Consider the following 21,583-nt stretch of genomic DNA (forward strand, 5'->3'; position numbering starts at 1 on the left):
TGACAGTAAAAAACAGCACTATTGTGAGTGCTCCTGGCTCTTGATAGAGCAGGTTTTTTCTGAGAAATCAGAATTTTATTCAGTCTCTCTTGACTTACAGGGAGTCAGGTACTTTCCTTATTTGATATGGCATCAGGGGGAAGTGAATCATCAATTCTGAACATAAAGAAGTTGGAAGGGGCACACGATTATGCATTATGGGCAGAACTGTGTTTGAATGTACTTCTGCTTAAGAAGATTTCTAAGCCCATAAGGGTGAAGGGTGTCAAGCCATCTGGGATGTCAGATGATGAATGGGAGGAGCTAGATCTGTCCGCGAGGGCTGCTATCATGCTTACTCTCAGTGATTCTCTTGTGTACAATGTTCAGGTTGAAAAGACCTCTTATGGTGTATGGCAGAGGCTAGCAGAGTTGTATGCCCAAAAGAGTTCAGCCAGTAAGGTGTATTGGTTGAAGAAGCTGGTTGATCTTCGCATGAAGGAAGGTACAGCTATGACCTCACACTTGAGTGAGTTCAATGCCATCTTTACACAGCTGATTGCACAGGGGTTGAACCTTGAAAGTAATGAAATACTTTGCACCCCCTAGTGATAACTGTGGCATCTCACACAAATCAGTGTGCACTAGATCAAGCGATGCTCTATTCTGGGGAGTTCTCCTCTTATGAGGAGTCACAGAATGCTTGCCAAATATGCAATGATCACAAGTAGGCAAATCTGAAAAAGAAAGAGACGGCAGATAACCCAAACGTGACAGTTCTTGCATTCCTTTAACAGACATGTGTCCCAACCGGCTATGCCACAATTAAACCTTTGGCAGCTAGGTTATGGCAACAACATGATTACCCGCACTGGAAACATAAAGAGGGTACAAGGTATCACTCTTAAAACCCTCAGCCACTACACCCTGGCCATCAGTAATCACCCATTTGGAATCCCCAAATGTGGTGTGGTAACCACTGTCATCCAACAAGCCAGTGCTAATCAGATTTTTCTTGATTTGCGGCACATGGCGAACACCATCAAGCATAAATGACCGTCCATCAGGAAATACTATCTGTATACTGCCAATCCCTGCAATCTGACATGCATAGTTGTTCCCAAGGTGAACAACTCCATGAGTACCTGTGTAGGAAGTAAACCACTCCCTATGAGGAGTAACATGAAAAGAGGCACCTGAATCCAAGAGCCAGGTGTGCATGTCGTGATCATCAATAACCAAGGCATGTGCTATTACAGCAGAAGAGCATAAAACATCATGTATGTCACTGTCACTGTCCTCTGCTGCAACATTCACTGCATCCAAGTCATCTGCCTTGGCCTTGCCTTTGCCTTTACTTCCACTGCCTGCATCCTTTACTTCAGCCTTCTTGGCTTTCTGATCCTGTATAAACTTGAAGCACTTAGACTTCACATGTCCCTTCTTGCCACAATAAAAGCATTCAATATCCTTTTTACCACGGGACTGACTTCGGGATTTGGACTTACTAGCAGATCTCCCCTTCTGCTGAGTCCTGCCTCTTTCCTGTACCTGCAAAGCATTTGAAGACTTGCTGCCCGCATTATTTTTCCTGCTCATCTCCTCCATGAGGAGAGAGCTCTCTACATCAGCATATATAAGAGTGACATTCGAATTAGACAAGGTGGTCTTGAAAGTGTCCCAACTCTCAGGAAGGGTACACAACAAGAAAGTAGCCTTGAACTCCTCATCAAGGTTCACACGCAAAGTGTGGGTCTATTTCTTGAAGCATAAAAGCGATGCCTTAGATGCTTTCAAGAAGTTTGTCGCTCAGGTTGAGAATCGGACAGGTCGCAGGCTGAAATGCCTCAGATCCGATAATGGGGGTGAGTATGTGTCACATGCTTTTGTGCAGTTTTGCGAAGCTAAGGGCATCAAACAAGAACTCACAGCCCCTCATGATGCATCTCAAAATGGTGTAAGTGAGCGAATGAATCGAACTATTCAGGAGAAGGTTCGATGTATGTTGTCTTATGCTGCATTGCCCCATGGCTTTTGGGCAGAAGCCGTGCAAACAGCAGTTCACATTATTAACAGGTCGCCAAACAAGGCTTTGGATTTGAAAGTGCCAGAGGAGGTGTAGTCTGGCAAGCCACCCTCATATAAGCACTTACGTGTATTTGGCTGCGAGTGCTTTGCTCATGTACGCAAAGAACTGCGCACCAAACTGGAGCCAAAGTCTTTCAGATGCATCTTCATGGGTTATGGTGACGAAGGTGAAATGGGGTACAGGTTATGGGATCCCGTTAAACGGAAGATTATACGCAGCAATGATGTCGTCTTTAAAGAGGATAGTGTACACAAGGAACCCGTGCAACCTGTGGAATACAGGAGGGTTATTTATGATGATGTTGGACAGCAAAGAATGCCCATTTATCTGCAGCAGCAGGCTGCTGCAGATAACCCTGTTCAAGAGGGTATACAGGCTGAAAATCAGCCAGATAATTTTGCCAATGATGCACCACTGAATATGCCAGCAAATGGGGCTGTAGAACAGCCAGATATGGTGGTACAGCCACCCGTCATGCATGACGAACAGGCTGGACAGCAGCCTAATCCGGAACATTTTGTTAGGAGGAGCACCCGTGTACAACGGCCTCCTGCCAGGTTTGTTTCAGGAGCCAATAATGTGGCTGATTTTATTATGCTGACAGATTGTGGTGAGCCTTCCAGCTTCAAGGAAGCTATGGGAAGAACAGAGAAAAGTGGGAGAAAGCCATGCAGTCAGAAATGGACTCCCTACTTCAAAATGATACATGGGACTTGGTGCAGCTACCTGCAGGCAGAAAGGTTTTGCCATGCAAGTGGGTTTACAAAGTCAAAGTGGATTCAAATGCTTTACCGAGGTACACGGCCAGATTGGTTGCCAAGGGATTTAAGCAGGAGAAGGGCATTGACTTTGATGAGATTTTTTCCCCTGTAGTCAAGATGACTACTTTGCGAGCAGTGTTAGCTCTTGTTGCTCATGAGGACATGGATTTATGTCAGATGGATGTGAAGACTGCTTTTCTTCACGGAGATCTCCATGATGAGATCTATATGAGTCAGCCAGAGGGATATGCTGTTAAAGGGAAAGAGCAGCTTGTGTGTAAGCTCAAGAGGAGCTTGTATGGACTCAAGCAGGCGCCAAGAGAATGGTACAAGAAGTTTGATGCCTTCATGCAGTCCCAAGGGTATCATAGGTGTGAGACCGATCATTGCTTGCACACCACACGGGCAAAGGATGGCAGTTTGATGCTACTCATTCTATATGTGGATGACATGCTGATTGCCAGTAAATCTCAGCAGGAGATTAGTACTTTGAAGAAACAACTGCATAAGTCTTTTGACATGAAAGACTTGGGTGATGCAAATCATATTCTTGGCATGCGGATTACTCGTGACAGGTCCAAGGGACTTTTGTTTCTGTCACAGAAGGAGTACATTGACAAAGTACTGCAGAGATTTAAAATGGAGGGGGGGAAGTCTATTAGTACCCCGATGCCTCCACATTTAAAACTCAGCAGTAAGGACATCCCCAGATCAGATGATGATAAGGCTCAAATGGCGGAGGTTCCGTACGCATCTGCAGTGGGGGAAGCCAAGACAAATAGCGTCATTGAATAGCTTTCCTAGGATCGGGGCTAACGTGTCGATCCCATATGCGATAAACTTAGTGCATAGCCCCTCGTGATCCTTAGCTCGGCCATTGTGCAGTTGCAATGTCGCGTCCTTGACTCCCCCTTTGGTGAACAACGTGCAAGTGGTGGGACGAGGTGTATGTATGAGGTATGGAGTGGGCTGGAGTGGGACATCATATAGATGGTGTGCTTACGTGTGCCAGACTCTCGTGTCAGTGAGGGGTGATGGGGACCTACGCTCAAGGAATCTCCGCCAAAAATCCTTAGAGTTGTTGCTGTACAAGATGTGCAGCAGGTCCTTCTCATTTTGACGAAGAAAAGCTTGCTTCTTTCGACGTATGAGACGTCGGTCCTTGCGTACTATGTCTGGTGTGTTCGGGAGGTGACATCTGGTTTCAAGTCGGAGTTTTTGGCGATAAGCCTTGCACTCCGCATCATACCAATTGTTGCTGGGTGCAGAACCAAGAGGTGGTGGTCTAGTCGACCGTGTGGTGTGGGGAAAGATTTGGAGGGCAGCCTCGTGGAGTGTGCGAAGTCAATTAGGGCAGCACGGTCCTCTGTGAGTGGTATGTGATCGATGTAGGTTAGGAGTCTGTTTAGGCGTCCAGAGTAGGCCGGTGAGAGGCTGTGATCAAAGTGTATGTCGTGGTAGGTGTCGTGCTTCCTATGTGGTGTGGCTAAGTGTGGGGTGGCAATAGTGAAGAATAGGTATGTGTGATCTGCTCTTGGAGGGAGTGGTGCTACGGTGAAGTTGGTGATACATGAAGTGAAGGTAGGGGATCCCATGATGTAATCTACTACACTAGTGCCCCCCCCCGTGTGGGAAGCAAGTAAAACCACTTGAGGAGGACCATAGGTCGAGCCCGTTGTAGATGATGAGATCATGCATCCTGCCCAAATCAAGGAGCGCGTGTCCATATGATGTAACAGGTCCGTGTCGATCCGATGAGGTTCTGGTCATACCTGCTCCGTCTAGGTCCATGTCTGGCAGTGTAAGAAATCCTAGATTTACTATATTTAGAAATGTGCTAAGGAACAGAAAGGAGATTGAAATAGCAGAGAACAAGGAATAATTGTATTGCTTGAGTGTCTGTAGTGTGTCATCCATACAATTGGGCCTCTCTTATATAGAGAGTGAAGAGTCACACATGAAAAGGTGTGTACTCCAAAGTGTATGTGCATGAAGAGGTGTGTATCCCTTGTGAAGGATGTGACCCTTGATGAGAGGGTACATTACAATAGGAGTGTCTCTTTAATAGAATGTCTCTTGTGAAGGGTTGTGCCTCATAGGAAGTGTCGTGTCGAAAGGGCATACCCTTCCACAAGTGTCCATTCATCAAACCATCCATAAGTCTAAGGTATAGAGAAAGGAATACATCACAGATCGTGACATCCTCTCCCATTCAAAATAAGACCCTGGTGGAGATAATGAACTAATGTAGAAAATATCACGGTAAATTCTGAAAATACTGATGTAAAATGTCAGGGTACTGCTGTAAGTCTTCATCAGATTGCCAAGTAGCATCGGAGTCGACCAGATCTCGCCAAAGAACAAGGAATTCCGTGATAAGTCGATGCTGAGTCTCTCGTTGTCGATGGTCCAGAATACGCTCAGGAATAAGGAGAACATAATCGTCTTTGATTTCTGGGACATAATCACCTGCAGGAGGAACTGCTTCATCGCCTGGAATGTACGTCTTTAGCCAAGAAATATGAAATGTCGGATGGATTTTATCCCATGATGGTGGTAATTCCAATTTGTAACTTAAAGGTGAATTTTTCTTGACGATCCGGAAAGGTCCATAGTATCTTGGTCGCAACTTAGGAAACACAGACTTAACCGTCTTATAGCGATGTGGGGCTACAAATAATAGCACCATGTCATCAGTGTCAAATTCCAAGTGACGTCTATGTTTATTGGCAGATTGTTGATACCGCTCTTGCACTTTTTGCATATGATCCCTGACTTGGAGTAGAATGTCTTGCATTTCTTGAACCAGTTGATCAGCTAGGGCCACTCGATGTTGAAGTACAAAATTTGTTGGTACGATCGGAGTGTGTCCATAAGCTGCTTGGAATGGAGTCATGCTGATGGCACTATGGAAAGAGTTATTATAAGCAAACTTAAGGAGTGGTAGATACTCTTCCCAAGCTGCTAGGCGTGATTGAATATAATGTCGAAGCATTTCTTTCAGAATTTGGTTGACTCTTTCAGTCTGGCCATCTGATTCTGGGTGGTAGGCTGAACTAAACAATAGAGTTGTACCCAAAGATTTGAAGAGTGAAATCCAAAAGTGACTGGTAAACTTAGGATCTCTGTCGGATATGATATTCTTGGGCAATCCATGGTGTTGGAAGATGTGTTGTATGAAGAGTTTGGCGATGTCCGGAGCCTGTGCACTGCTTTTGCAAGCAACAAAGTGTGCCATTTTGGACAATCGATCAACAATTACCATAATTTGAGTGTTACCTCTGGAGGATCGTGGTAGTGTTGTAATGAAATCCATGGAAATACTTTCCCACCTTTCAGTTGGAATTGGAAGAAGCTGAAGAAGTCCTGTTGGAAGTCGTCGGCTTGCTTTCATTTGTTGACAAGATAAGCAAGATGTAACCATTTTGATGATGTCGCTTTTTATCTGAGGCCAGTAGTATGTTGCACTGAGTAACCTATAAGTCTTGTTGATGCTTGGATGGGCAGCATAAGGAACCAGATGATGCTCTTTTAACAAAAGACGTCGAACATCCTTGTTATGTGGTACACAGACGCGATCTTGATAATACAGAAGGTCGTCTGTATAAGAATAGGATGAGAAAATCTTCTATTCGGAAGTCGAAGGTTGATCTTTTGAAAGAACTTGTACTGCTGCACCGAAGTCTTTATCATTGAAATACTTCCCTTTGAATGAATTCGGAACATCCACAGATAATGTAGAGATTACCATAGTTGATGCTAGAGTTAACTTGCTGAGAGCATCTGCAACTACATGGCGTAGTCCTGGAATGTACTCAATGGTCATGTGAAAGTTGGGCAGAAACTCAACCCAGCGTGCTTGTCGAGTGTTCATGACTGGCTGAGTAAAGATATACTTTAAAGAGTGATGGTCTATCTTGACCACCGAGTCGGCTCCCATGAGATAATGTTTCCAAGAGCGATAAGCATGTACAATGGCAAGAAACTCCTTAGCATAAACCGGGTATCGGGTTTGGATATCGTAATGTTTATGGCTGTCAAAAGCAATAACTCTGTGTTCTTGCATCAAGACTGCTCCTGTAGCGATGTCGGAAGCGTCAGTCATGACCTCAAATGGAAGGTTTGGGTCAGCAATAGCCATAACTGGTGTGGTAGTGAGTGCTTGCTTGAGTTGTTGGAAACTATACTCTGTTTCGCGAAGCCACCGAAAAATTGCTGTGCTTTTCAATAATTTGGACATAGGAGCTGCGATTTCGGAAAACTGATAGACCTTTGTATGGTAGAAGTTTGCCAATCCCAGAAAAGAGCGGACATCATGAACATTCTTAGGAGTAGGGTAGTTTTGGATTACCTCGACCTTCTTGGGATCCACAGAGATGCCTTGAGCTGAAATAACATGTCCCAAATATTCGAGTTGGGTCTTGAAGAACTCACTCTTTTCAATGTTGATGTAGAGAGAATTTGCGCGGAGAACTTCAAAAACTTTGTGAAGACGTTGTTTGTGCTCATGTAGGGATCTGCTGAAAACGAGGATAAGGGTTAGAAGGAGGTTCCAAGGTTTAGAAGGAGGTTTCAGAGTTTAGAAGAGGTTCAAGGGTTAAAATGAGGTTCCAAAGTTTAGCACATGGCCCATCCATTTTCTACTTGGGGCGAGCACTGGGGGTGCCTACATCGGTGGATTGTGAGACTTTAGCTTGTTTAACAACATCCAAGAAAGTCTGAATATTAGATAGGGAGGAACCACCTTCTTGAACAGATGACCTAACTAAGTGCTTCATCTCAAGAGCTCTGCACTTCATATCCTGTGCTCCATTACCCTGCATCACAGCCTTCACTACACGCTCCACTTCTGCACTCTTCACTCTTCCATCCTCTTCCTTCATTGGTGACAAACCCACTTTCCAAATGTCCACTATAACTCTTGCATTCAAGCTACGATAGATACAACTCATCACCGACCTGTATTTTTTCTAGAGCAAATATGGGTGGACATGGCAACCCAACATATGGTTTCAATCGGCCTTTTTGGACCCAAATCATGACCCAATAAAGGAGGTCTCACAGTACAAGTGGGCAACTAGTGTCTTTGATGATACTTTGGGGCAAGTTGTATGCCCACCCCGTCCTTTGGGCAATCGAAATCGGTTTTGTATTCTTTGGGATACATATCACCTGACCCCTCCTCCCATTGCGGTAGAAGTGGAGGATGTTCCCCTGGGTGAAAAATATTTTGACTTGAAATGGGGAGTATTTGCAGGTGCTTGTTTTACATGTCATAAGTTTGGCCACTTGGCCTCACAGTGTCCAGCAGTCCTGCATCAGCTCCCACCCACAGCCATTGCTCTAGAAAATACCTCCCCCCCCACTTATGGCCCAGGGCCTAAGGCTATGCCAACCAAGCTGGGTGATGTGGCATCTAAAACAGTCCCTCCCAAAGAAAATGTGGTTCAGGTTTCAGCCAAGCAAAAAGATAAAGGAAAAGGCAAAATTTTAGAATCTCATGCCTCCGACCATTTTAAGAACTAAATTTATTGACTTATTTTTTATCTGAAAGCAACAAAAAATGCTCATAGGAAAGACAAGATCCCCAAGCCTAATTTGTGCCTTGACACACTAACGGGTCTATCGTGCCTCTCGCTTGGGATCGAGGTAAACGATGACAAACTTATCGAGGAAAGGCCTGAAGATGTCGTTCATTAGTGTCATGAATGTGGCCGGGGCATTGTTTAACCCAAAAGGCATGACCAAACATTCATAGTGTCCATACTTTGTTAGAAAAGCTGTCTTGTACTCATCGCCTTCTCGTATGCGAATTTGATGATAACCTGAACGAAGATCAATCTTTGAGAATTGTGTTGCATGTAGAAGTTGATCGAAGAGGTCATTGATGCAAGGCAATGGATACTTGTTTTTGATAGTGAGCTTGTTGAGGGCTCGGTAGTCGATGCAGAGGCGCATTGACTTATTCTTTTTGTACACAAATAGTACAGGAGATCCGAAAGGGGTGCGACTGGGCTGAATGTGACCTTTGTCCAGTAGTTCGGTCACCTGTCTTTGGATTTCTTCATTTCGAGTGTAAGAAATCCGATAAGGAGGTTTCAACGGTGGATTACTGCCGGGAATAAGTTCGATTGGGTGATCCACTGGTCGTCGAGGTAGTAACTGCTTTGGCAATTCCTGTGGAAAAATATCCAGGTAGGGCTGGAAAAAAGGTTGGTTGAGGTATTCAAGAGGATCCTTTGTCGGTGTCTCCTCTACTGCCGTAACCAACAGAAGTGAAGTCTTTACTTGACGTATACAAACCCACTTCTTTACTTGTAGGGCAGAGGCAATTGGGGTTGAAGGAGAGTCCCTAGAACCAGTTAGCTCAATAAGTTTTCCCTGGTGGACAAACTGGATAGTATGGCTGAGAAAACTGATTGATGGATCATAGTCGTAGAGCCACTGTTGTCCAAGTATGACATCGTACCGAGAAAGAGGCATGATGTCGAAGTTCAACTTGTCCGTATAATGTTGGATGCGAAAAGACAAGTTTTTGATCCTGGTGTTGCACAAGAAGGTAGTTCCATTTGCGAGTTCAATCTGATAGTCCATGAGACTAGGACTGGTTGTCAACCGAAGTTTGTCGACCATAGAACTAGCTAGGAAGTTATGAGAGCAGCCACTGTCGATGAGGATTGTGACCGTTGTTCCACGAATCTATCCTTGAACACAAAGTACTTGAGTGGCCAGGGAAGGTTCGGGGTTGCTAGCAAGGCTCAGGTGGATGGTATTTGCCATTCGAATAGCTTTGCCTTTCTCGCTTGTGCTGGGGTAGCATCTTCTGTTTGGGAAGTGCTAGGTTCCATATTGGAATTTTGCTTTGGTCGCTTGGGACAATCGAACCATCTATGGTCGCTTGTACAGATGGTACAAAGTCCTTTTGTGCTTGAGTTGTTCTTCTTGTTAGTGGCCGCACCTTTATGTTGGGGATGACGGTGATGACTTTGTGAAGAAGAAAAGGCGCGATCCTTGGAGGAGTGCTTCTGTTGGAATCCAGCATATGATTTCTGAGACTTGTGGGGATCTTGAGACTGTCGCTGACCTTGATTATCCGAGTTTTTTCTAAACCTGGTGTTATCTTGAGGGCGAGCACCTTTGGCCATAGTAGAGTTCTGTGTTCTATTAGCACTCTGCTTTCCTGTGTTTTGGAAATCAGTAATGCGCTCTGCGTAAGCAATAGCGCCAACTGTGGTGGTGATCTTTGCTTTGAGGACATCAATGCGTAACGAGGGATTTAGGCCTGAGATGAAAGCATGAAGGCGATCATCCTCAGTTAAACCATCAATCTCCAGCACCAATGTGGTGAACTGAGAGATGTAGGAAGACATGGAGCCTGTTTGCTCCAACTGTCGGAGTTTTGAACGTGCTTGGAAGTCCGCATTGGTAGGTATGAACTGCTTACGGAGCACGTGTTCAAAACGTTCCCAGGTTAACACACTTTTGCCGTCCTTTAAGCGTCTTTGCCACCATAGGAAAGCTGTATCCTTGAGGAGGGAGGCTGCCAAGGCAATCTTTTTGCCTTCAGTGAGGTCAACAGTATCAAAGTCCATGCGTAATTTTGCGAGCCATTGGTTAACTGTTCGGCGATTTTGTTGACCAGTGGAGGCTTTCGGAAGTTTAATGTCAAGTCTTTTAGTTTTGGAAGCTTGGAGTAAACGGTAGAGGGCACGGAGTTCAGTGTTTTCTACCTCTGGTGGGAATGAGTCCACATAGTCGTCTGGTTGCGTCACGTCATCCTCTGTATGTGTGGTACTGCGAGAATCTTGGAGTTGTTGGACTTTCTGGACCAAGTCGGAGGTGCTGTCCTGAAGCTGAGAAATTTGAAGTTGAAGTAATGCTTCGCCTTGTAAGTTGACTTCAGGGGTCTTTTTTGGACTTGAGTCGCTTATTTCCGGAGAGGTTGCATGCGAGCGTTGCGACATATCTGAGGTCCCCGTGAGAAAAGCACGATACTGCGCTCTAGTTTGTACCATTCCTAGAAGAAGATTCGGGTTGCTCCCTGAGGTTGCTCATGTTGGAGGGGGCAGGAGAAGCAGGATGGAACCAGCCGTGGAAATCTGGTAAAGGAGGTCCTATCTGAGGTAACATTGGTGATGCCGAAATGGGTGTTACTTCTCGTGAGAGTACAGGGGTAGGTTGCAGAGTCCACAGATCTGAGAAGGGATAAGGAGCTGCTGTCGGAAGTGGAGGATATCCAGGAGAAGGAATGCCTTCAGAGTGTAAATACTGTCTTGGGGAAGGTACAACCTCTATAGGAGGATATCTGGGAGCTAAAGGAGGAAGAGAGTACCCGGGAGATGCTGAAGCTGAGGGGTAAAAATCTCTCCAAAGATGGACAGCAACCTTGTGAGGAATATCGGGTTCTGGGTATCTACGTGTCTCGTGGAACACAACCTGGACTTTGCTGAGGAAGTAATGTAACTGAGGTGCCTCACGCAGAAGGTATAGGATGTGGTCCAAGTCACTAGGAGGGCACGTGACACAGAAGATCCACGATGCCAAAGCTCTGAAATGGGCTGGTTGTGCAATCTGAACACGATATTGTGTGGTAGACGATGCCTGAGGTGTCCTTGAAGGGACGGGTGAGTTACCAGGGGTTTCCATGCTTTAGGGAGAAGGCTTTCATTTGCTGTAGTTTGATAATGAGCGTCAAATAACAATATGAAAGAGAATCCTTAGCAATAGAATGGAAAGAATCCACCTGGCATAGATTTAATCTGCCAATTAGTTGCGTAGAAAAGGCCTAAGGTATGGGGCTGGGTTTTCCTTTTTAGCCCCTCTAGGTACCCTTTTATAAGGTGCTTGGTGCCAAAAGGTGTGCCTATTCTAAGGGGTGTGACCCTTGGAATAGGTGTACCTTTTCATGAAGGGGTGTGACCCTGTTTTCAAAAGGGGTGTCCCCACACGAAGAGGTGTGTCCTTTTTTCCACGATGGGGTGTGTCCCTTGGGTGAGGAGTTAAAACTCTTCATCAAAAGGTGTGTCCGATGCTAGAAAAGGTGCATCCCTTGGTTTTGGGACAGCCCAAGCACATGAAAAGACACGATTTTTGTCGTGTCCATTCACATCAACTCGTGATGTGTGGGAGATGGAGAGGCCATTGATGACTTTAGGCAGGGTTGGCGCTAAAAATTTTTACGCTCATTCTCTCCATCTCTTCCATGCACAATGTGCACGTATATCCTTCTAGCGGAAAGAGATGTATAGAAGGTGGGGGGCATTTCCTAGAGGCAGGAGCGAAATTTGCTCTGATACCACTGTAAGAAAATTTAGATTTACTATATTTAGAAATGTGCTAAGGAACAGAAAGGAGACTGAAATAGCAAAGAACAAGGAATAATTGTATTGCTTGAGTGTCTGTAGTGTATCTGTAGTGTGTCATCCATACAATTGGGCCTCTCTTATATAGAGAGTGAAGAGTCGCACATGAAAAGGTGTGTACTCCAAAGTGTATGTGCATGAAGAGGTGTGTACCCCTTGTGAAGGGTGTGACCCTTGATGAGAGGGTACATTACAATAAGAGTGTCTCTTCAATAGAATGTCTCTTGTGAAGGGTTGTGCCTCATAGGAACTGTCCCGTCGAAAGGGCATACCCTTCCACAAGTGTCCATTCATCAAACCATCCATAAGTCTAAGGTATAGAGAAAGGAATACGTCACAGATCGTGACAGGCAGCATGATAGAGTCATCTCGGAAGTCGAGGAGTGGTGCCTGTCGCGTACTCGTCCTTTGAAGTCCCCAACAAGGAGAACTTTCCTGCGGGCTGAAAGGTTTGGGATATCCTGATGTAAGGGTACATATGGCGATGTCTCACCCTCTTCTCGTGCGATTCTGGCGAAGTGGGATGTGTCTGGCGGGAAGTAGCATATTGCTATGAAAAGGTCACGGGTGTTTGTGCGTCGGATCCGGATCCACATGAATCGGGAGTGTGCGTCCTTCCTCTCCATGGAGATGGCTCCAGTGAGGGAAGACCTGTACAATATTGCGACCCCGCCTGATCCTCGGACTTCTTATGTATCCCTCGTCTCATCCGTGAAGGCTGACTCCCATGTGTAGCCACTGACTATCGGTACTGGACGCTCTGGGCTGTGGTGTGTCTCCGTGTAAAAGACTATGTCTTGTCTTGTATAAGACTCCAAGAAGTTCCCTGGGTCTGACCATAAGGTACCATTACAGTTCCGAATGGTGCAGTCTAGGGTCTCGGAAACTTGAGTCTCATAGGCCCCGTCTCCCTAGGGGGTACGGGTGGGAGCCCGACGGGTGCCGGTCAACAACCTACCATCTCGGACCACGGCTCATTTCCCCTCCTTGCGGGCAACCTCCCGCTGCTACAGAAGAACTCGATGCTCCTCAATCTGTAGTGGTGTCAAATCCTCGTCCATGGATAGGGTGGGATGCTCTCGTAGAGAGGCTCGGTGTCGGAGTGTCGCTAGTCGAGCATGTGAATCTTTGAAGTAAATGACTAGGGGCTGCTCTCGGTTGATATCTCTCCCAACACGCCATGCTCCCTCTATGCCATGGTCGGGGATCCCCATGGTGGTGGTCACAAAGGTGATCGCCTCCTCCATGGGCGTCGTAGTGGTGCTGGTGCTGTCTTGCGTGATCCCTCGTATTCGGATGTTGAGGGCCTTTGAAGCCCTCTACTACTGCTCCTGTATGGCGGCTGAAACGGTTGCCTTTGCGGGCTCTCGTTTCGCCACGTCCACCCATCTAGTCGTCTCTGCTATAACCAACTGTATCGTAGCTATCTGTGCCTCCATCTATGTGACTGGGGTCCCTCTAGGCGCTGCTCTGAGGGTCGTGAGCTCCTTTCGAAGCTGTGTGATGTCGTGTCCGAGTCCCTGGATAAAGGTGCCCTGCTCGTGTATAAGGTGCACTTGCTCCTGGGTGTATCAGGCCTGCTGCTCCTGGGTGTAATGTGTCAGCTTTGGCTGACGGGCCCGGATGCTGTGTATCAACCAATAGGGAGTCCCAAGCATTTGGCGGGGGCTTAAGATGTCCTGGTCCAGGTGGGAACTGGATCTCGAGAGGGGTTGGAATGAAGTGGGCTGCTGAGGTTGTACTGAGGGTGGGGACATCATGATCTGGGCGGGGGAGTGATATGTAGGAGTAGCGAGGCCGGACGAGGTGATGAAGGGTGGCTGATTGAGAGGTAGAGGTGATATGAGGGGAAAGTACTGTGGAGCCGTGGCTGGTGGAGCCAGTGGTGAGGCTACTGGAGAGACCTGTGATGATGATGTAGGAGACGGGGAGGAGAGAGGTGGTGTAGATGATGAGGCGGATGATGGTGGTGAAATAGTGGTGGTAACCATAGAGGTCGAGGATGTGGTGAGCGGCATGGGCTTTGGGTGGGCCCCTTTCTTCTGGGCCGCGGTGCTGTCCATTGTCAAACCGCTCCGGTTGCTGCGTTTGTTGAAGTCCTCCAGATTGAGTTGCTTTTGAGAGAGAGAGAGAGAGAGAGAGAGAGAGTCTCCTCAACGTCTTTAGAGATCAATTAGATTGTGTGTTCAATGAAATATATATTTCTTGATTGAATGGTTGAAAACGGAAGAATGTGATAGTATGAATGACGAAGGTGTTTGACAAACATTTCTCAACGTAAAAATCAAAATTTCCCTTGTTTCAGGTTTTAGAAGCCCAAGTTGGTTCTTCAGTCTTTTCTGGAAGTAGCTCCTCTAAGGAAATGAATACTGCAATACAAGGTAATGAATCTCAAATGTTTTGTTATCTTTCACATGATCCAGCTTGAATATTCTTTATTGTGAAGTATATTTGAGAATTCTTGAGAAAAATGAAATGAATTGCACGTATTGTGAAATAGAAAGAAATGTGGATTGTAGGAAACCTTAAACCTAAGACAACAATTAAGTCCTAGAGTAACACATTGTGAGTCGGAGAGGGAGAGAGAGCAGAGTGAGAGAGCAGGAGAGCAAGAGAGTAGGAGAGTGAGAGCTGAAAGCAATAGTTGCAATAGAAGAGTGTAGTACAACTGAAGAGTGGGATAGGTTTTGTCTAAGTGACAAAACCTTATCCTTCACTAACCGTAGTTAGTGAACTAACTGTGGTTAGGGGAAAAAACCTCTAAAATGAGGGAAAAGTGCCCCTAACCTACTTATTACATTACATTGGTCACTGCTAAATTATAGCAATAATTCTAACACCCCTCTGCAGTGCCAATGTCATGTACAAGGAAATGATCAATCACCAAAAGGAGATAAGTTTAGGGCACTGCGAAATGCCTCAAACTTTTCATGTGGAAGTGCTTTGGTGAAAATGTCTGTAACATTGTCATGTGTTGACACATAGATCATACTGATCTCTCCTGCATGCAACTTCTCTTTGACGTAGTGATAGTGAATCTCAATGTGCTTCGTGCGAGCATGAAACACAGGATTCTTTGCCACTGCAATAGCACTCTGACTATCAGTGAGAATTGGAGAAGGACCCTCCAATGAAAGATGAAGATCAGCAAATAAACGACGCAGTCAAATACATTCAATTGTCGCTGTGAAAGCTGCCCTGTACTCAGCTTCACATGAGGAGGTAGCCACTGTAGACTGTTTCTTGCTCAACCAAGAAATACAAGCTTTGCCCAAAAAGAAACAATTGCCACTTGTGGACTGCCTAGTGTCATAGTCTCCAGCCCAATCTGAGTCACTGTAGGCATGCATCTGCAAGTCACCCCCCCCGGGAAACATCAAGCCAAAAGACTTTGTACCTTGCAAGTAACGGAAGATGTGTTTTACAGCCTGCCAATGCATAGTCTTTGGGCTGTGCATATATTTACTCACCTGAGAAACTGCAAACTGAATATTAGGTCGTGTATTGCAGAGATAAATGAGGCATCCAACAGCCTGACTGTAGAGTGTGACATCAATTGATTCACCTGCATCATGCATTGTAAGCTTCAGCCCCGGCTCCATGGGAGTAGCTATGGGCTTACAATCGTGCATGTTGAATGTGTCCAAGAGTTTCTGCAGATACTTGGATTGAGACATAACGATGCCACTTTGTTCTTGAGTGAAGTGGATCCCCAAATAAAAGTGTGGCAGCCCCAGATCTGACATGTTAAAAGTGGTCTGCAATTCAGCTTTAAAATGTGCAATATTATCCTCATTTGACCCTATGAGCAGTAAGTCATCTACATAAAGAATGATGACTAAAATATCCCCCCCATCCTTCAGAAAGGCATGAATTTTGGCATACCATGCACGTGGGGCTTGTTTCAGGCCATACAAAGCTTTATTCAACTTGCATACCTGAAGTGCATTTCCTGGAATTTCAAAGCCTGGAGGTTGTTTGACATAAACCTCTTCCAACAAGTCTCCATTAAGGAAAGCTGTTTTAATGTCCAACTGATGAACATTCCATTCAAAATTTGCAGCCATGGCTATAACTGACTGGATGGTTGTCATTCTGGATGTAGGAGCAAAAGTCTCGTCATAGTCTATGCCCTTTTTCTGAGCATATCCTTTGGCAACCAGCCTTGCCTTGTACCGATCAATGGTCCCATTTGGCTTTCTTTTAACTTTGAAAACCCACCGTGTACCTATGGCATGTTTACCTGGTGGCAAATCGACAACTTCCCATGTCTGATTTTTTTGAATGGACTGCAATTCATCGTGCATGGCATTCATCCAATGCACATTATCCTGTGCTTCTTCAAATGTCTCAGGCTCCTCCTCATCAAGAAGAGTACCTGCATAAGCTGATTCAACTGAAAGAGCTCCCCCCCCATGCCTTACTGCACTCCGAGTTCTGCCAGGTAACGGAGCATCAATTTCACTCTCCCTGAGAGTTTGTAACAGCCAATTTGGAACTGTCTTTGCTGCATGTATATCTGCAATTTCTTGTTGAACAACCTCTTCCACTGCTTGTGGAGGTGGTAAGATATCCCGTGGCTGAATCGGAGCATGTGGAGGTATCTGAAAATTTTGATTTGCATCAGATATATCAGCAGGGGAACCCAAGGCAATGGGTAGTAATTCCTCAAAGACATCATCGGAAGAAGTAGGCAAATCAAATTCAGCTTGAGTGTGAGCTGAATTTTCTGAAAATATAACATCTATACTGACAATAATCTTGCGTGTGACAGGATTGTAGAGACGGTAGCCCTTGCTTTCTGCACTGTACCCAACAAAAATGCATTTGATTGCCTTATCAGACAACTTATGCCGAAACTCAACGGGCACATGAGCATATGCAAGGCATCCAAAAACACGAAAATGATTCACAGAAGGCTTTCACCCTTGCCAAACTTCATAGGGAGTCTTGGTCTTTAAAGCTTTTGTGGGAGCCCGATTCAAAACATAATTGGAACACATGAGACCTTCAAGCCAAAATTTGTGAGGCAGTTTTTTGCTTTTTAGCATGCATCTATCCATCTCCATAGGAGTACGATTTTTCCTCTCAGCTTTGCCATTTTGTTGAGGTGTTAGCCTCACTGTAAGCTGATGTGCAATGCCCTTGTCTTTCAAAAATGCATCAAAATCTGCAGACAAATACTCCCCTCCTCTATCTGTGCGTAATGTCTGTATCTTGAGTCCTAATTCATTTTCAACCATGGCTGCAAAGTGTTTGAAAACCATAAACACTTCTGATTTGCGTTTTAGCCCATAAACCCAAGTGTAGTTGGAGTAGTCATCTATAAAAGTGACAAAGTAAAGATGACCACCCAATGATGGAGTTGTCATGGGACCTCAGACATCACTATGAATAAGCTGTAATTTTCGAACAGCTTTTACTGATCCATCCTTCTTGAAGGGAAATTTGTGCATTTTACCAAGAATGCACCCTTCACAGGCATGTGGAGGAGGTGTTTCAAGAGTAGGCAATGCATCATGTTGGAGATAAGTGCACACTAAGTGTACTATTTCCTAGTCTACATTTGTCTAAGTCTAAGTCTAGTCTTTATGTCTTGAGTGTGTGCCATGTGGCACTTCTACAATTATCCCATAAGCACTCTTGCTTTATGTCTTGTACTTTGGCCCATATATTCAATGGGTCACATCATTCTAATCTATCAGTCTAGCTTGTGTCTTGTCTACACTCTTCTCAAGGTATTTCTAGTCTTTCAGTCTTGTTATTTCATTTCTAGTTTCTAGTTCTAGTTCTTGCTTCCATATTCCAACATGGTATCAGAGCTAGGTTGATCCCTCTTCTTCCTCTTCTCTCCCCTCAGTCTGCCTTTTCTCAGATCTCTCTCCCGCTGCAGATCTGCGCTCCCTCTTCACATTTTCCCCTCTTTCTGCCCCGCCATTGCGCTCCAGATCTACGCGACAGATCTGTGTGTTTCTGCTCCAGATCTGCGCCAGATCTGCGCATCATTTCTGCCAGATCTGAGCTCCAGATCTGTGCAAACTTGCTGTCACTTCTGCACCCGCTCCTGCTGTCGCTCCTGACAGATCAGCGCCGTCCGTACAGGCGTCCGTACTCCGCTGACCGTACGCCGTCTGTACTTCGACGTCGTCCGTACGTACCTGCACCCATTGTACCAGTGCTGTACCTGCACCCGTTGTACCAGTTCAGGTGGCCTCTACTGCTGCAGATCTGCCTGCCATTTCTGCCCTGATTTCGTGAGCTGAAGGAGCTGCCCACGACTTTCTGAAGCTGCTGCCCGTACCTTTTCTGAAGCTGCTGCTTTTTTATCTCTGCCCAACCTGCATTCAGTTCTGCATTCAGTTCTTGCTAAGGTACTGTACATTGTCTCTTTCAGTTTGCTGAGCAGTCTTTTTTAATCCTCATATCTGCAAACTGCTGGTTCCTCCTGCTTCGATGGGCTGTCATATGCTATGGCCCTGACAAAGTGGTGAGAGAACTGGCTTCTGGGATCTCTTCTTCTCATTTATTTCTACAATATTGTAAGGGAATAGACACTGCCCTTGCATCCTAGCAAGAGGTAAGACCTTCCCACATGGCATCCTCCTCTCATTCTCTCATATCTATCGACAAATTCAATGGGTCCAACTTTCATACTTGGCAGATCAAAATCAAGTGCCATCTTATGAAAGAAGGCCTTTGGGACATTGTTCACCGTGATGCTCCCGAAGGTCCATCTGAGCAAGTTGTTGCTGCCAAGAACGACAAAGCCTATGCTATCATATTGCTCGGCCTTGGAGATGATTACATTCATCACATCTCCGACATACAGTCTGCTCCTCAAGCATGGATCACTCTGGATACTCTTTTTGGAGCCCGATCTAAAAACTTTAATATTGCACTTATGATCTCATTCTTTGATCTACATATGCAGGAAGGAGCTACTATAGCCTCTCATGTTAATTATCTTCGCAGTCTTATGGTTCAGCTTGCTTCAGTTAAGTCTCCCATCTCCGAAGATATTGCTATTGCTGTGCTTCTCAAAAGCTTACCTGACTCCTATGATACTCTTGTCACTACCTTCAAGTATCATAATAATCCTTCTCTTGAGGGTATCATCAATGCTCTCCAAGAGGAAGAAAGAACTCAACAACGAAAGGTAACTGACACTGCATTTTTAGCAAAGAAAGGAAGTTCTAAGGTAAGAAAGCCTTGCACCCATTGTGGCAAAACTAATCATGTGGAGAAGGACTGTTTCAAGGCTCATCCATGCACCATTTGTGGCCGTGATAATCACCGGGAGAGGGACTGCTACTCCAAAACCTCTACATCAACCCCTGCATCTACCTCAGCCCATGTTGCTACAACATCTCCATCAGCTGATCCTGCTGTTCCTTCCTCACATGATGAGAAGTGGGCTTTCTGATTACTTCTATGTCTTGTCTACCACCTTGACCACCGATGATGTAGGTCAAGGGGTTCTAGTGTCTTGGTCTTTCTGTTTGTCTATTGTCAGTCTCCTGTCTATCTAGTCTTATCTGTCTGTCTATTTGTCTATCAATCTGATTGTGTTTTAGATCCATCTTGTTCCTACCCTTGTGGACCCATATGAGGATATCACTTGAGGAGGGGTGTCTCAGGATCATTTGTCTGTCATGTTTTCTATCTTGTCTATCAGTCTATCAGTCTGTCTTCTAGTCTTGTCTTTCTGTCTTACTCCTAGTGTCCACTTAAGGAGGGTGTTGGAGATAAGTGCACACTAAGTGTACTATTTCCTAGTCTACATTTGTCTAAGTCTAAGTCTAGTCTTTATGTCTTGAGTGTGTGCCATGTGGCACTTCTACAATTATCCCATAAGCACTCTTGCTTTATGTCTTGTACTTTGGCCCATATATTCAATGGGTCACATCATTCTAATCTATCAGTCTAGCTTGTGTCTTGTCTACACTCTTCTCAAGGTATTTCTAGTCTTTCAGTCTTGTTATTTCATTTCTAGTTTCTAGTTCTAGTTCTTGCTTCCATATTCCAACACATCAACCATAGCATGTTTTTTGAAGTGTCGTCAAGCTGCCATAATGCATGTGTCCATATCTGGCATGCCATAACTCTGCATTCTGCATAGCAACAGTAGGAGTGGAAACTGCAAGAGCATCTGCTGGTCTTTTCTCATACATGTCAAGCTGAAAAAGACCACGTAACAAAGTGCCAGACAATCTCAAGGTATAGTCATTCTCTCTATCATGGACTGCACACTTGTCATCTTCAAAAATGACCTGAAATCCAGCTCTGTTAAGAGTGGACACTGAAAGTAGATTTTTTGTGATACTAGGCACATACAAGACATCAGAAATTTTGAATGTTGAGCCATCAATGGCTGTAAGTTCAACTTGTCCTGTACCACGAACTGAATAGGAGGAGTTGTTGGCACATGTGACCTTTTTACCAACGGGAGGTGGATGCAGAGATGTGAAAAGATACTTCCTGGAAGTGATACGCTTTGAGGCACCACTATCAAAATACCATGTATTTTGTGTCTCATTGACACTGAAACCTGATGCATCCTTGGAAGAATCATAACTGCATGTCAGAAAAGCGTAAGAGTCATCATTACAAGTGGCTGTAATATCCAGAGCAGCCAACTGAGAGTCTGAAATGCAAGACAAGAAGGCATAGTTGTGCTCCACAAAGTTGGCTGTAGCTTGCTCATTGTCAGATGCATGAGGAGCTGAATCTAAAACGGCCATACCGGAGCTGTTTTTCTTTTCTTTTGCAAGCCTCTTCTTGCATTCTCCAATGTAGTGACCTGGCTTTTTGTAGTAATGACATATACCCTTCTTCTTGGGCTTACCTGCATCACCCTTAGCCTTTTGAGAAGGCTGTCCTGAACCACTGGAAGGCTGATTTGCTGATGTCTTTGTTTGTCCCTTTGTTTTAGGCTTGAATTTTGAAAGCATGGCATGTTCACCTGCTCGTGAAGCCATGTTTTTCCTGGTCTGCTCTTCCTGCAACAGAAGTCCTATCAACTCGTGAAAATTGAGAGGATTTGCACCCCCCCTCAATGACAAATTCAACGAGGTATGAAAGCTGTGTTGGAACACTGAAAGGAAAGAGTAGAGTTGACACAAAATCAGAATACTTGCTTATAGAATGAAGAAGAAAGAGGTCCTTAAGTAGGCACCTCATACAAGGTCACTGACATCACTGATGACCTCAAAGCTCCACAATCATCTCCTCAATCTGCTCCTAGATTCACTCAATCATCCTATGTGGCTTTTCCACCACCTAACTGTGCTTGTGGGCACCTAACTGTGCCTCTAGCACTCACACATAGAAACATAATGTGTGCCTGAGGCATACACCTTGAGATATCCCAACAAACCCCCCCTCAAGGAAAT

The 21,583-nt window shown here is 45.1% G+C and overlaps 1 protein-coding gene across 1 annotated transcript in view; it reads left to right on the plus strand.

Annotated features, from left to right (window-relative positions):
• The window catches only part of LOC147900401 (uncharacterized), an 86,739-nt gene that overhangs the window by 49,343 nt on the left and 15,813 nt on the right, over nucleotides 1-21,583 (plus strand). The window contains exon 4 of the mRNA XM_087377387.1: nucleotides 14,497-14,572. Within this exon, the coding sequence (XP_087233513.1) occupies nucleotides 14,497-14,572 (76 nt within the window). The remainder of the gene's footprint in view (nucleotides 1-14,496; nucleotides 14,573-21,583) is intronic.

Source organism: Dipteris shenzhenensis, chromosome 7 (assembly GCF_047967505.1).
Source record: "Dipteris shenzhenensis isolate YYH24624 ecotype China chromosome 7, Dip_SZ_1.0, whole genome shotgun sequence".
Lineage (NCBI taxonomy): Eukaryota > Viridiplantae > Streptophyta > Polypodiopsida > Gleicheniales > Dipteridaceae > Dipteris > Dipteris shenzhenensis.